Source organism: Pteronotus mesoamericanus, unplaced genomic scaffold (assembly GCF_021234165.1).
Source record: "Pteronotus mesoamericanus isolate MK-2021 breed Mesoamerican mustached bat unplaced genomic scaffold, CSHL_Meso_final contig_20, whole genome shotgun sequence".
NCBI classification, from domain to species: Eukaryota; Metazoa; Chordata; class Mammalia; order Chiroptera; family Mormoopidae; genus Pteronotus; species Pteronotus mesoamericanus.
In genome coordinates this window covers 13,184,523-13,199,152 of record NW_026555085.1, presented here as the reverse complement: position 1 = coordinate 13,199,152, position 14,630 = coordinate 13,184,523, and the positions used below count along the sequence as shown (strand labels likewise).

Here is a 14,630-nt window from a genome sequence, read left to right as displayed (position 1 = left end):
ACGATCCCTTCTGCCTGGGATGTCCACTTCAACCCTGTCTCCCTCCCTTCCCTGTCCTGTCTTCTTCCACTTGTTCTTTAAGGGCCAGCCCAGACGTAACGTCATGAGAAGACCCCCGACCCTGCCACCCCCACTACATCCCCCACCCCCAAGCTGGGTCAGATGCCCCCATCATATTTTATGTGCTTTTCTATTCATGTATTTATAGTTCTGTGTCCCCTCACCAGATCAGTGAGGGTTGGGATTTGTCTTAGTCCTAACAGCATCCCTTGCCCTAGCGTGGTGGTGGCTGGCCCAACATAAAAGAAATGGGTTTGAAAGCACTGCTTGTACATGCCCAAGACCCAGACAGGGTCTACCTTTCCTAGGACTAGAGGAGAAAAGACCCCTCGGGGCAACCAGAGCTATGGGTCTATCTGCCAGGGGCTCAAGGAACTCCAGGACTAAGTAAAACTGAAGTATATACTGGGTCCAGACCCCCATGAGCGTCCTTCTCAATCCCAGCCTGTTGCAGCCAACAAGGCCCCACAGCCAAGCCCAGCCCTCCCCCTTCCTGGTTCAGACACACGGCCAGATCCCCCCCTGACCAAGGGTGCAGGGCCAGGACCATGCGATCCCTCAGGTGGCACTCCTTACTGCGGAGCCCCGGGCTCTCTCTCCAGCCCCCATTCCCAGAGTGCTCCTTGCCCCGCTATGTCATGGCACAGGACGGACAGGTCCCCCAGGACCAGCCCAGCCGGGACGGAAGTACTCTGGCCCCCAGCACAATGAGGTACCTTATGCCGTATGTTGTACACACACCTGGGACCCCTTTCCCAGGCCTCAAATAAATGTCACATTTATGTTCCCCAAGGGAGGAGGGAAAGGGGGCAGGAGGAAGTCTGGAACAAAGATTCAATGGAGAAGGAGAAACCAGGAGGAGCTTTGAGATCAGAATTAAATTCTTTAATACAAAATGCTTTTTTAAAGATATATCTGTATTTCTTTGTTGCTGTTTAAAAATAAATATGTACTACGGAATATCTCGAAAAACTGCACTAGGGACAAAGATGTGATGTTAATATCTTTTCCCCCACAATTATTATGGATAAACAGTAGCACCAATAAATAAATGATAACAAATATTAAAATTAAAAAAGGAGAGAGATTTAGTATGTAGAATTCTCTATTTTTTCTTGTTTTGTTTTTACATATAAAAAACAGAATAGCAATGTCTATCTTATCAGAATCACATATATACATAAACATATATATATATACAAACACAAGTTGCCAAATATATATATAGTATGTAGATGTATATTGAAACCTTATTTCAAAGGAATGTGTGGTGGGAGCCAGGGGAAAGAAAGGGTAGGGCAGAGCTGAGTGTTAGCAAAATTAAATATCTGTTCAGGACAAGCTAGTGACTGTCACCGATCAGGGAAGAGAGACTGGAAACATCAATTTTATACACAAAGACCAGTACAAATAAGAGAGAGCAAGAAGAGAGCAAGAGAGAGATATATCTCATAAATAGTTCAAATTAAATATTAACCAAGAATACTGAAAAAACCCTACTCTTTAATTAAATTAACTGTTTTAATTTCTAATTAAAAAGAGATATTAAATAAGTACCGTATATAAAACACTTTCTCTTTTCTCTGCCTCCATGGTGGGCACATGGATCCTGCCCTGCCTCTCTGTGCCGCGGGAAGGGTCGGATGGGGGACAGAGGAGGTTTAACCACTCACACACACAGAGCCAGGTCTCCTGGGGGACGGAACTAGTGGTTTCAATGGTCTGAGGACTTCAGGCCCCCTGGGCTGCACCCGGCAAGGGGAGCAGGGGAACGGCCAAGGCAAGAGGCCCCTCCCGCAGACAACGAGCTGTCATCGGGCTGCTCTTCTTCCACCAGTGTCTCTCTTCTCTCCACTAGGACATCTGTCAGTGGCCTCCTGGGCATCTCAGAGGCAGGCGAGAGTCGGTGAAGGCTCCCCAGGCTCCTGAATCTTCCAGGCAGTGCCCCTGGGGGTAAGATGCCCGTGCAGCACACGAAAGGGGTCCCCAAAGCACAGCAGTGTCCTGAGGCTCCCCAAACTCCCGGTCAGAGCCAGCGTCCTCGTCCCTGTACCAGTCGTCCGTCTCACTGTCCGTTTGGCTTGGGGTAGAGGCTCGGAACCAGGGCTGGGTTTGTCGGCGTTCCCAAAAGCAGGCCAAATTTGCCCCCATGCCCTGGCCTTGCGTGTTCCCAGGCAAGGGAGGGGACGCTGGCTTCCCAAAGAGGGACAAAAAGATCATGCTAGAGTCTCTCCTCCCATCTTCTTCCGTGTCGGGATCTGGATGGGAACATTCTCCTCCCAACTCAAGTCCACAGCAGTCAAATACATCCAGTGAAGACACCAATAACATTAGCAATGTTAATTTAAAAAAAAAAAAGAATATATATATTTTATATATATAAAATATATATATTTATTTTTATATATATAATATATATATATATAAACATATGTATGTGGGTGTGTCTACAGGAATCCCAGAAATAAAACTCTCTACCGGGCTCGGTGATTTAGCAGCAAGAAAAATTAAATGGCGATCCAATTCCAAGAGGGACCGTGCTTGGTCACCCGCCCGGGAATGCTTCTGCCGGAGTCTTGCCCTCCGGACCCAAAGTGCTCTGCGCAGTCTCCTCTTCCTTCATTTCAGGTTTCTGGATTAAGGATTGTTCTGTCGATGGTGATGGTGGTGTGGTGGCAGCGGCGTGGTTTCTGTATCAGTCATTTTGTATCCATCTTTCCTGGTGAGAGGTCTGGTTCCCGAAACCCTGAGGGAGGTTCCTTCCTCCAGCCTGGCTCACCGCCTTGGCTTGTCACATCTGCAGGGAACGGAAAACAGAGGCTGGGGGTTAGGGCCAGGTGACGAGATCTGGCGGTGAGGCAGGCAGCCTCCCCTTCCTTGCAGCCCAGGAAGGCGGGGGACGCAACTCCCTTCTCCACGCCCACCCTCCCAGCCTCAGCTACAGGCCTCATCTTTCTTGAGCTCGCTGGCAGCAGCAGGCCCTGGGTACCAGGCTGCCTTCTCCTTTCCAATGTGATATTTCACGTAGGGTGGGAGAGACAATTGGTGGCTGTGCTACTCACACTGAAGCGGACGGACTCCAAGAAGTTTCTCATCCTGTCCCTGCCTCTGGGCTGATCGTCTTTTCCCCTCTCAAGGAAAGGAGGGGGTCAGAGCAGGCCTGCCCTTCTGAGTCTGAGAATATGGATCTTAAGCCTCTAGCTGGGGTACTGAATTTCCCCATCCCGCCAAGTCAGGGCCTGGGGGAGGTCTCGGAAGCTGAGGTACCTTCAGTTAGCTCCCAGGTCACTTCAGACACCCCCATCCCGGACAGCCTCTCCACAGAATAATCTCTACAGAACCCTAAAACGGCAAGTCCCTCATCTGCCCCCAGGCTCCCAGGGGGCGTGGAGATCCCGCATCCATTCCTGGAGTTAGGCTGAGCCCACACCGCCAACACTAGTACACACTTCCTGTCTTCACATACCACCAAGACAGACAGAGCTCCAGAGCAACACCCCAAGACTTGGTCCCCAGCATCCCTGAACACCCACGAGCCAAAGGAGTATGAGGGGTGGGAAGAGGTAGCCACACTCCAAGGGCTTTGTTAATGAAACAATGGGACTAGCCAGGGGACACCCTGGCCCTGCCTGGGCTGTCCCCATAAAAGCCCCTCCTCCCTGGGTGACTCTTAGACTGGCCCAGAGGGCTCCCCACCTTTGAGCACAGGCCAGGTGAGGTATAAACACCAGGTGAGGCACCAAAAGATTGTCGGCCACCTGCCAAGGCCCTGTGCTCCTGACCCTCACCCCCCGAACCTGCCCATGTATTCACTCACACACTTGACACTTCCTTGATCCCCACAGTAGACAAGGAACAGAGAGGTACAGATGCCTTGGGGGGGTGGGGGTGGGGTCACACAGGTGCATAAAAACCAGGCCCACGTGTAAGCGTTAGTTCACTGATGTTAGGAAAGTGGGCATTAGCCTTCCCCACCATTCATCCTGGGGCATTTGAAACCTGTGGGCTCTTAGGGGTTGTTGCCGTAACTACTAGCGTATTAAAGAAATCTTTTGTCCCCAGATGTTAAATCTCCTACCCCCGCTAAACCAACAGCCAGAGCCCATACCCTCCAGAGCCCCAGTATGAGGAAAGGCTCAACCTCTGCCCCCTGTGGAGAGAGGCTGAGGTGGTACAGACTTCAGAGGGCGAAGCCCCCCAAGGAGGGTGTTTGTGCTTTGTATTTGGCTACATCTCCCATACCGGGAAGCGTTCTCAATATTAATAGCGAAGGTAGTGATCACGATGTCAGGACCAACAGCCACCGTGAGCAGGACCACAGGACACAACACTCAGCTTGCGTCCACACCACATTAAGCCACATCAGTCTACCCACTCAGTCAATCAAGACAACCTCTGAAGGGGACCTGTCAGGCCAGGCCAGCACCTGCCACCCACTGCAAGAGCCAAGAAGGTAGTAGTCACCAGGCAGGCAGCTAGAAGCCAAGCAAGCAGCTGGCCCCTCTCAGGTACCCGCTTTCTCTCTGGCTCTCTCGCTCGCGCGCGCTCTCTCTCTCTCTCTCTCTCTCTCTTTCTTTCTCTCTCTCTCTCTCTCTCCATCTCTGTGTGAAGCCCCTCTCTGACTCTCTTGCCCTCTGGGAACCAACCTGCAAGTACGTTCGTTTAACTCAAGCTGCCTCGCCTTGCAACGTGAGTCTGTGTTTTTGCAGGAACATTTACACGTCTGCGGATCTTGTACAAACAAATGCTTTCTCCGCTCTGAGCAAGGCCCACAGGGACTGCAAAAAGGCAAAAGGAAAGACATCTAAGCTAGAGCGTCAGCAGAGAGAGAGAAAAAAACCATGCAACACCCTCTAACACATGTGCAGCAGGGCCCCCACCTGGCTTGTGGGACCCCACACCCTTCCATGCCCTGGAAGGATCCAAGTGCTACAGTGGAAGACAGAGAGCGCGGCGGAAAGAGGCAGCACTGGCTAGGAAGCCTGCCCGAGGGAAGAGGCAGACACAGACGGGCAGAGAGTGCAAGGAAAGGGCCGCCGTAAGGGGAGGGCTGTCCCAAGGGGACACGTGCAAGTCTCAGTCCACAGGGCCCCAACAGTTACTGCCCCAAAAAGAGCACACCTGACTCTTCGCCTGCTGGGGACAGCTATCGGGGGCTGCCTTCTCCTGGTGTGAGGGCTCATACCCAGGCCCCTCCACCAAAGGTGGGCTGAAATACGGTGTGACAACAGGTTCAGCCCAGAGGCCCTGTCCACAGGCCCAGCCACTGGTGGCCAAAGGGCCCAGAGCAGGGCCCACCACAGCCTCCAACCCAGAGGAAGCTGCCACCCTACAGGGAGGCTTCCGTGGGTGCCATGGGTTGGGCTGGAATAGGGGCATCCCCTCCAGGAGCTCCAAGTCCAAGATAGGGGGCACCAGATGGTGCTTGACCCCACCCAACCTCCTCCTCCAGCCAACAACAAGCTGCCTCATGTCAGTCAAGCCCATTCCTCACACCACGTCTGCCCTCCTCACCACCCTCAGCTTCCAGACATGCACAGAAGCCTAGAGCAGTGAAATCAGTGGGGCGAGCAGGCACCAGTGCCGGGCACCCATGCCAACATGGGCCCGCCACCAATGCCCAGTGGGTGAGAGAAAGGCAGTGCCCAGCCGAGCCAGAGCTCCCTCCCCGATTCCTCCAGGCCCGCTCTGCCTACCCACCCACCCCCAGCCTGGGACCAGCAACGCCACCACATCTACCCATTGGTGCCAATTAGTGGAGTGTGAGAGAGAGAGAGAGAGACGCTGGGGCAGAGGGAAGGATAACAGCTGGGGGGAGAGAGGGAGGGCAGAGGAGTGGAGGATTAAGAGGTCCTGTGAGCGGGAGTTAGACTCGGGGCTCTGGGGAGGCTCCAGGGAATGAGACAGCAGAGGCACCACGTACAAGTTCCAGGATTTATACCGGGATTTCTTGCGCTTTCTTTTTTGCCCCTTTCCCTTTCCTCGAACTGATTTTCTGGAAAATAAAAAAACAGAGCCAGAGGAGTGGGGGCAGGGGAGAGGAAGAGAAGCTGTGAGGAAGGTAGGGTACAGGGCATGCTCAGGGGTGGGAGGCAGGCAGGCTCCAGGAAAGAGCTTGCACGCACACACGAGTTGGGGCCGCAAGCATTGGGTGGCTCCTTCTGCTCACTTCGGCCACCCTGGGGTGGCAAACCCAGCCCCGGGCAAGGCTTTTGGTGCGGAGCAGAGGCTGGCTGGAGTGCACAGGCCCCAAAGGCCTCCATGCTCACGGTGGCTCCTGGTCCCAGGCAGGGGGCAAAGCGCCAAGGCCAGGCCCTTTGCCCAGCAACCCTGTGTAAGTCTGACCCTAACAGCCAGGGGGTACGCCAGAGTTGGGTGAGGTCAGAGACCTGATTTGATGGGTGGTTGCGGGGGGGGGGGGGGGGGGGGGGGGCTTGTTGGCTGTGCTTCAGGCACCTTCTGTCTTCATTTCCAAGTGCAATAGCAAAAGGGTCTCGCCAGAGGCCCTGCCTCTGTGAGTGTGGGGGAGCAGCTCCACTGGGGGCTGGCACAAAACCAAGGATGGCACATAAAAGGCATCAGCCCGCCTGAGCCATAACCTGGGCTGAGAGGTGGGGCTGTGTGTCCTCAGAGCCCCAGGCATGCTGGCAGGAGGGTGGAGTGGGAGTTAGGGAGGCGTGGGGAGGAGAGGCCTGGGCGTCGCTTGGCAGGGAGCTCTCTCCCCAGCCTGTCAAAGCCTGCTACACCATCTCACCAGACTTTCTTCTGAGCCCAGGCAAGCCCCTCACTCTCCCTGTGGGCAAAGCAGGCATTTGGGGAATGGGCAAAGGGGGCAGGCTGAAGCCTGTTGCCGTCAAGGGAAATAGCGGACAGACCCCTGAGAATGTTCCTCAGAATGTCTACCACAGAAGAAAGAGGGGAAAAGGGCTGAGGAGAGGGGCAAGGCTGTTCCCTCTTGTTGAGAGAAAATGCTAGAAGGAGGAGGATCTTGACACTCATACACCCATTTCCCCTCCTTCCTCCCTCCCTCCCTCCCTCTCTCTAGTAGCCGGAGAAATCCTGGAAGTTGGGGACTTAAAGAAGAGGCAAGGGGTCGAGGCCTAGAGGGCTTCGATGTCTTCAGAACACTGGGCAGAAAGGACAGTGGGGGAGTGGGGAGGGGAAGGCACTTCCTGCAGACTCATCCCCCCAGGCGAGCTGCTCACCCTGCCTTGAAGGCTCACTGCCCCCAGACCTTGCCCTCTGCCCCTGCTCCATCCTGTTCTCAACCCTCCACCGGGCAATGGAAACCTCAGAAAATGACCAACTCAGTTCAAGCAACTTTCTCCCTGGCCAAGAGGGCTGAGGGTCTCGGCCTGCCTCACTCCCACAAGGAGGGCATGCACCAAGAAAACACCCCGGCCAGCCCCAAAGCCGACTGCACCGCCACAGGAGCCACCAGAGAGGCCATTTCCCCTGACGCACAAGAGCTGGCCTCTCTGCCACCCACTCCCTCTCCCCACTGTGGGTGGGTGGCGGGAGGCTGCAGCAAGCCCGGGAGCCAGTGTTCATGCTGCCCCTTGCACACCAAACCGCAAGTGCTGGCCAGGGATGAGCTGGAGACCTGGAACGCGTCGGCTCTCCCAAAGAAAGCTCCAGGCTCCAGGTTCCAAGCTGGGTTTTGTTTCTAAGTCTAGAGCCATAATCCTGGAGTTTGCTCCATCCCACTGCTGCCACCACATGTCCTCATGGGACCAACTCCCTGACCCAGTGGAGCTATCAGACCCCCTGGCAGAGGAAGCCAAGAGCCCCAAACCAAGAAAACCAGGCAAGGAGAAGGAGAACTAAAGTCATGGTCACTTACTTTTCTTGCCTTGCTCTATCTTTCTTTGGTCTGCAGTGGGTAAAAGAGAAAAGAACAAAACAGAGAGTGGTTCAGATGGCGATGCTAGTGATGATGATAACAATAACAATACCAATATTAACAGAAAACTTAATATAGTATTTATGATATACATACAGTTTTAATCTCTTTACATATGACTCAATCCTTATACCAACGCTATGAGGTACATTCTATTATTGTACCTGCTTTACAGATGTGGAAACTGAGGCACACTGAAGCAAAATTGAAATGCCCAAGGCTACACAGCTGAAAGGTGGAAATGGGCTAACAAGCGGAATATGCTTAACCCTAGCATAGAGCAGACGGACATTTTCTGAACGAATAAATCTGTGACTCCACCCTCACCTGCATTCACATTTGCTGTGCTGTAAGAAGCTCATCTCTCCTATGTGCTGGACTTTGTGAATCCTGATCCGCATAATCTAGAAAAGAAAGCATATCACAGAGGTTAGTGACCCAGCCAGCCATACCCAGATGGGACACCCCTGTGGCTCCTGCCACTCAGCACCGAGGGGTTCTGCAGAGCAGGGATGGGTGGTGGAGGTAGGGGGACCGGGGGCTCTACCAGAAAGAGCCTCAGGCCCATCCCAACTCCCCCAACCCTGCTGACCTCAAGGAGCCCCTGCTCCTCTTGAGGGCAGACATGGCTACTAGGGTTGGCCAGGCTGGGAATTCAGGTCCTAGGTTCTTGCCATTCCCCATCCCTCCCCTCCTTTCATCCCCTCTGGGCCTCACCCTGACCCCTAGTCGCAACCCAAGAGACCCTCACCCCGGGGTCTCAGAGCTCCCTCCCGCCCGCCCTGTCCAGGCTGATATGGACCCTGTCACCAGGCAGCACCAAAAAACTGGCTTTGAAATGCTCCACAAACCATGCTCATCCAGTTTCCCAAACAGAGCCCCAAAGAGGGATGGAGGGCAAGACAGGCTCCCATCTCAGATGTCACCCTCCTCTTGAACCCAGGGGGCAAAGGTCAGGGAGGAAGAGGAGGCGGTTGGGGCTTGCTGGGGACCTGGACTGGGAAAAGCAGGTATCCCTTCCGCCAGAGTGACAAGAGCCCCCACACCTTCCCGGACTGACTCAGGGTCAGGAGCTGAACAAGGCAAGTCTGGCTGTTCCTCTCAACTGTCCTCCTGCCCCTCCTCCTCACAGGTGCCCACCTGCATGGTGACGTTGAACTCCTCTGTGGGCACACACTCCAGGGCCTCGTCGTTGCAGCAGCCCCCACACCGCATCAGGGGCACACAGGACGGCTTGAAGATGTACTCGATCTCGTCGGGGTACTCCTGGAAGATGTCCACCAGGGTCTCGATTGGGCGGCAGTAGCTGCGCTGGTAGACATCCATGAACTTCACCACTGCATGGGAGGGGATGAAACATCAGACCAGCAGGTCACACAAAAGATGGCCAACCCCTATCTCCACCCGGCTTTTTAAGGCCGCTCCTCAGGGCTGCTGTGAGAAGACCAACTCTTGGGCAAGCCCGTCCACAATTCTAACTTAAGTCCCTCCAACTGTGGTTGAAGTCCTCCCCTAAGCTGTCTATCAACACTGCTGAAGGCCTGCTCTTGTGCCAAAGATCACAGGATGCTGTCAGCTTCCGAGGGAGGTGGCCTGCCATATCGGATCCGCCTGCCTCACCATGACAGCCGAGCTAACTCCTGGGTCTACCTTGCTGCCAGGGGAGGGTTTGGGTAGGAGCATACCCGTTGGGGTGCTCTAAGCATCCCATGAAAAAGGAAACAGCCAGCCCGCTCCCCGTTTCCGCACAACCTCTCCACAGCCACTGCCATACCCTACCAACCTGCCGGCAGTCATTCACCAAACATATAGTGGGGTGGGCACCATGTCCAGCAGTTTATAGCTTCCATCTCAAACAATTCTCTACTGTGAGGCTCCAGTAGGACCTCCATTTTACAAGTGTGGAACTGGAGGCTCTGAGAGGCTGAGTAACTTGCCCCAAGGCCACACTGCTAGTAAGTGGTAGAGTTAAAATCAGCTGGAACATCAAAGCCTTCCCTAACCATTGCCATAGGAAAACAGAGGGGAAGCTTTAGGGCACCCTGTCACTTGCAAGACCCCTCCCCAGACACAGGTGGAGGGGGCAGGGGGCATTAGCCCAGGTCCAGGGCTGCCTGGAATCAGCAGGTGGCAGTGGGCGGGCATGCAGTGCAGGCGCTGCCAGCCACCGATAACCCCGCCCAAGAGGGCAAACTGCTTGCATCATGGAAAAAACGGTGCTGCCACTGCAGCCACGGAGCACATCTAGAAGCTGATCTGGAGGGAGACCAGGGCAAAGACAGCTTCCCAGGCTGGCGGTGGAGCCTGAGGTGCATCGGAGCATGAAGGGGTAATTCTGGGCCACAGGGGCGGGCCCTTGAGAATAAATAAACTCAGGACTCTGGAATGACTACTCCAAATTGTGGCCCAGCCTGCCACTCCCTATCACATCCCGCCTCCCACCCCCCACACGCAGCAATCCTGTCCCTGAAATGAATTTCCCTTAGACAGGAAGAAAGAGCAGCACCCAGTCAGCGAGAGGCAGGGCTCCGGCCATGACTTGGTGTGACCATGGGCCAGTCCCTCCCTCCCTGTGCCTCAGACTCTGCACATCCATGTAAGTGGGCTGGGCTGATCTCTAAAGATACTGAAACAGAGGCAGAAATATGGGGTTTTGTCTTCCATTTCCAGCCCCCCAAACAAGCTCCCTTTTCTTAGCCCAGGTAACACAATGTTTGGAACCTCACCAAGGCTGCCTCTCCCGAGAGACTGGAGCTGAGCCTCCCCTCCCTCCACACTCCAGATGAGCAAAAGAAGAGGAGCCCGGCGGCTGTGTTTACCACAGGTGGGCTGAAGAGAATTTGGAATGTTGAGGGGAAGTGGGTGGGGGAGGCCACAGGTATGGAAACAGAGAAGAGAACAGTGAGGGCCCCCAAGCCAGCCCCAGGCCCTGCCTGACGTCTCTACTTCCCCTATCCAGGCCGTGGACACAGAATTCTTCTTCAACCCCAAAAGCCTTAAAGTGTCATCAAATAGGGTACAAGCAAGACCAGGGATCTGAAGAAGTCCTTTTTTAAGCCAAGTCTATACTGAAGAAGATGACTACTCAAGAAGTCTTGACCTCTGATATTTTGTCATGGCTGGGGACAGAGGCAGCCCGGGCTTCAGGGCCACAGGTCCTACCCAGGACAGGAGAGCAGAATAGTCTGGCCTGGGCCATGGTGGCTGAGAGCTGAGGGTAAAAGACCCTGGATGAGAATTCCCTGGAAAAGCTCCCTAGAATCCTTAAGGCCTGTGGGAGGCGAAGGGGGCACCTTCACCAGCACCCTTAGCACCCTAGCCACTGCCTCCGAAGACCGCCGTCCTGCTGTGGCAGGGAGCACAGGCACACACGCACTCCACCCTCAGGTTTCCGTGGTTTTCCTCAGTTCTCGAAGACAATTTTCCCCAACAAACAAAGGCCATTTGTCTTGCTTCTCCCAGGCCACAGAGACCACCAGGAGGCTGAGCGGGTGGAAACACTGGGAGCGGGTGGCTTGTCAGTGCCCCAGGCCTTGGAGTGGCCAGAAAGCCAAGCCCTGGGCCAGGAAGGAGGTTAAACTGGCTGTGCATCACTACCAGCCCTTGGCCACTTGGCTGGGCCTAAGGGATTTAGGTCAGGGAAAGTGACCTGGAGGAAGACCCCAGGGCCTGCCCTCCTCAGAGGTGGGGAGCTGGGGAAGTAGCATTGGGCACTCCTCCCCGCAGCTGGAGCAGAGGCCACATGCAGTGGTGGAGAGAGCCTGGACATCCCTAGAGAAATGGGAGGCTCCTTACTCCAAACGAGGCAAACAAAAGGCAGGCCAGGCAGGCCGGCGGGGCTTGGGCAGGGGGGGCGGGGCGCCTTGGTGCTACAGTCAGCCCTCTGCTGGCCCAGGAAGGAAGTTCACAGCACCCAAACCTCCTCCACCAGGAGGGCAGAGGGAGGCCTTAGGGCTTTCTCTCTCCATCTCCAAAGGAATGCAAACTGGGGGATGGGATCCCATGAGACTGGGCCCTCTGCACCTCCAGCTCACGCACAGCCAGGTCTCTGGACGTGTCACAGCCCCTCCACAAAGGCCCCACTGGGGAGACATGCTGGGTTGGAAGTGACACGGAGTATCCATCCTCCCTGGGGAGACAGATGGACACCTGGGATCCTTGAACATTGTTTGTCTTCCTGGTCTGTGCTCACAGTTCCCTCTCCAAAGAAAACTTTACTGGAAAGAACGGAAGACAAAGGCCACAAGTCCTATCCCTAAGAGAAGCCTGAACAGGAAAGAGAGTCCTCCAGAATGAAGGGTTAATCTCATCCTTTCCTGATCCCTATCACAGACCGTAAAAGAAGGAACTGGGCCTCCCCACACAACTCTGGGAGGAGTCAGGGGACCCTATCTAAGGGTCAGGGGACTCACCTTGGTGGGCTTTCTGCTCTCCTTCTGCCATGGGCGCAGCCTGGGACCACTGAGGACAAAACAAAAGAGTGAGACATGCGCCTGTGCAGGGAGACACAGGCCTAGCCACCCTGCCCCTGCTCCCTCCTCCCAGCCTTCGGCCCTCCCAGCCCACAGCCTCTGGCTTCTCCAAGGCTCCCCAAAGCACGGAGCCCACCCACCCACCACCCCTGGACTGCTCCAATTCTGAAGCAAAAGAAGATAAAGACTGACCAGATATGGCGGGGGCGGGGGGTTTGCTCCAAATGCAGTAGGAAAACAGCAGAATACCCACATCCTCGCCCCCTTCCCCACATTTTCCTCTCCCCATTCTCACTGGCCCACTGCCGGGCTAAGAGAAGTGAATCCTCTCAGCACCCCCCACCCCACTCCCTGGTCCAAAGCCACAGGTAAGTATTAAGGTCAAAAAGGACAAATTTGGACTGGGGCAAGAAGGAAGGACTGGGGGCCAGAAAAACAACATGGTGACCTTCTCCTGCTGACATGACAAATACCAGGGTGAGCTGTTGCTGGGAAGGGAGGGGGTGCAGAGGACTGAAGGGCACCAACCACCCTCCCCCCTCCAGACTCTTCAGGCTTCAGGAATATTCAACAAACCCACAGGTTGCCTGGAGGGTAAAACCTGGAAGGAAGCCCCGGGGGAGGGTAGAGCCCCATTTCACCCCATACGCAGATCTCACCAGGGCCTGAATGTATCTCCTACACCTCTAGCTTCACTTTCCTATCTTGTTCCCTGGTTCCTCCTCCCTCCCAGGCTGAAAGGGTCCGCAAGTCCCTCTCACCTGGGCACCTTCCTCAAATGCCACAGGGGAAGCCTTCTATGCCTTAGCATTGCCCAGCCCCTAGGGGGCCCCCTGTACTACCAAGGCCTGAGGCCTCCCCCATCCCTCCCCACCCCCACCAGATGATTCTTCCTCTCCCCAGAAGCTGTGAAGGTCAACAAGCCCAACCACGTGGGCCTGACAGCACTGGGTAAAGACTTCTCCCAGCCTTTCCAGAGGGTCTCCAATTCTCACCAACTGCCCACCCACCTGCCCCTCTTTCAGGCAGATTCTGAACAGCAGAGCCACCTCCTAGCCCAGAGAACAGCAGACCCACTGAGAGGAAGTCTTACAGTCTGTCCGGCTCCCTATCCTTCCCACACACCCCCGGTGCACCTCAGGTCCCCCAGCCTTGCCCCCAGGGCCAAGGTCAGATAACAGTTTCCAGACTCCCAGCTGGATAGTCTCCAATCGCAGCTCCCTTAAGGGGCCACTCAGTCTCCAACTCAGCCCCTCACCCATCCCAGGACATCTCCTAGCTTCCCTCTACCAACCAGGTATACCCTCCACTCCTCCTGGGTCCCAGCCAGGAAAGGGAACAGAAACTTCATACCCCTCGAAGGCCAGGGGGCACACGGAGGTGCAGTTCTGTGCAGGGAGCGGCCAGGTGCCCTTCTCTGGGGGCCTCTGAAGGTCACACTGTGGCCAGTCGGCCACTCCTTCCCCCCGCCCCCTACTTACAGGCCTGGAGCCGAGGCCTTTGTGCCAGGGTCTGAAGAACTCAGGTGGCAGCAGGGACCCCAGCCCATTTCCTTCCTTCTGCCTCTCTCCAAGGGATCTCGGGCTGAGGGAAGGTCTAAGGGAGAGGTGGAAAAATGACCTCCTAGGTGGCTTTGTGAATCATATTGGGTGGGAAGTCTGAAGTTCCAAAAAACCACCTGCTCCTGCTCCAACGTCTAATTTCACTAGGACAAAGTGTTTGCAAGGCTGGCAGGAGCTCCTTTCAAAGGTTCAGGGAGGGTTAGTTCCGCACTATTTAACAGCAAATTTCAAACCATTTTTCCAAACTGTGTAAAGTGGGGTAATGACACTCTTTAAACCCTCCCTTGACCCATTCGCATAAAAGCTTACTCGCGGCTCACTCGGAAGTGTGGGGGAAGGGAGGGAAGCTGACTGTCACTAAGTTGGGACTTTAGGTAGAGTCTCGACAATGCAGCCGGTGGGCCCTGGCACCCTGACCTGGCATCTCGGATAGAGGTCATCCTTTCCCTGGACTATGGGGCTGGAGAGAGGTTTAGGTGGGTCTTCTCAGCAGAGAGGAATAAAAATTAAACAAATAAAGAGGTGGGCCGGGGCTTCTCCCCACGCTAGGGAGGAAATGGGGAAGGGGCGTCAGGAAATTCCTCCTAGCACAGGGAGTTAGGGCTGTGAACGACTGGAAGGGACAGGGTGGTT

At 55.1% G+C, this 14,630-nt stretch overlaps 1 protein-coding gene across 2 annotated transcripts; it reads right to left on the bottom strand.

Annotated features, from left to right (window-relative positions):
• Window positions 1–1,147: 1,147 nt before the first annotated feature.
• On the bottom strand, window positions 1,148–14,016 carry VEGFA (vascular endothelial growth factor A). Of its 2 annotated transcripts, none has more exons than XM_054569421.1 (8): window positions 13,917–14,016; window positions 12,376–12,424; window positions 9,104–9,300; window positions 8,291–8,367; window positions 7,904–7,933; window positions 5,984–6,055; window positions 4,707–4,838; window positions 1,148–2,857 (listed from the first exon to the last, which is right to left on the bottom strand). In XM_054569421.1, exons 2-8 carry the CDS (start codon window positions 12,404–12,406, stop codon window positions 2,836–2,838), a joined length of 561 nt encoding a protein of 186 aa, XP_054425396.1. In that variant the 5' UTR covers window positions 12,407–12,424; window positions 13,917–14,016; the 3' UTR covers window positions 1,148–2,835. The 2 variants fall into 2 exon arrangements, with proteins under 2 accessions (XP_054425396.1, XP_054425395.1); XM_054569420.1 differs by lacking the exon at window positions 13,917–14,016 and adding an exon at window positions 13,789–13,840.
• Between the last annotated feature and the right edge of the window lie 614 nt (window positions 14,017–14,630).

What these genes read in the sequence shown, in the direction of transcription:
- VEGFA (XM_054569421.1), bottom strand. Translation starts at nt 12,406, where the DNA reads ATGGCAGAAGGAGAGCAGAAAGCCCACCAAG. An exon ending in AGAGCAGAAAGCCCACCAAG is followed by an intron (nt 9,301 to 12,375) that starts GTGAGTCCCCTG and finishes CCTCCCATGCAG; the next exon opens with TGGTGAAGTTCATGGATGTC. An exon ending in TTAAACGAACGTACTTGCAG is followed by an intron (nt 2,858 to 4,706) that starts GTTGGTTCCCAG and finishes CGTTCCCTGCAG; the next exon opens with ATGTGACAAGCCAAGGCGGT.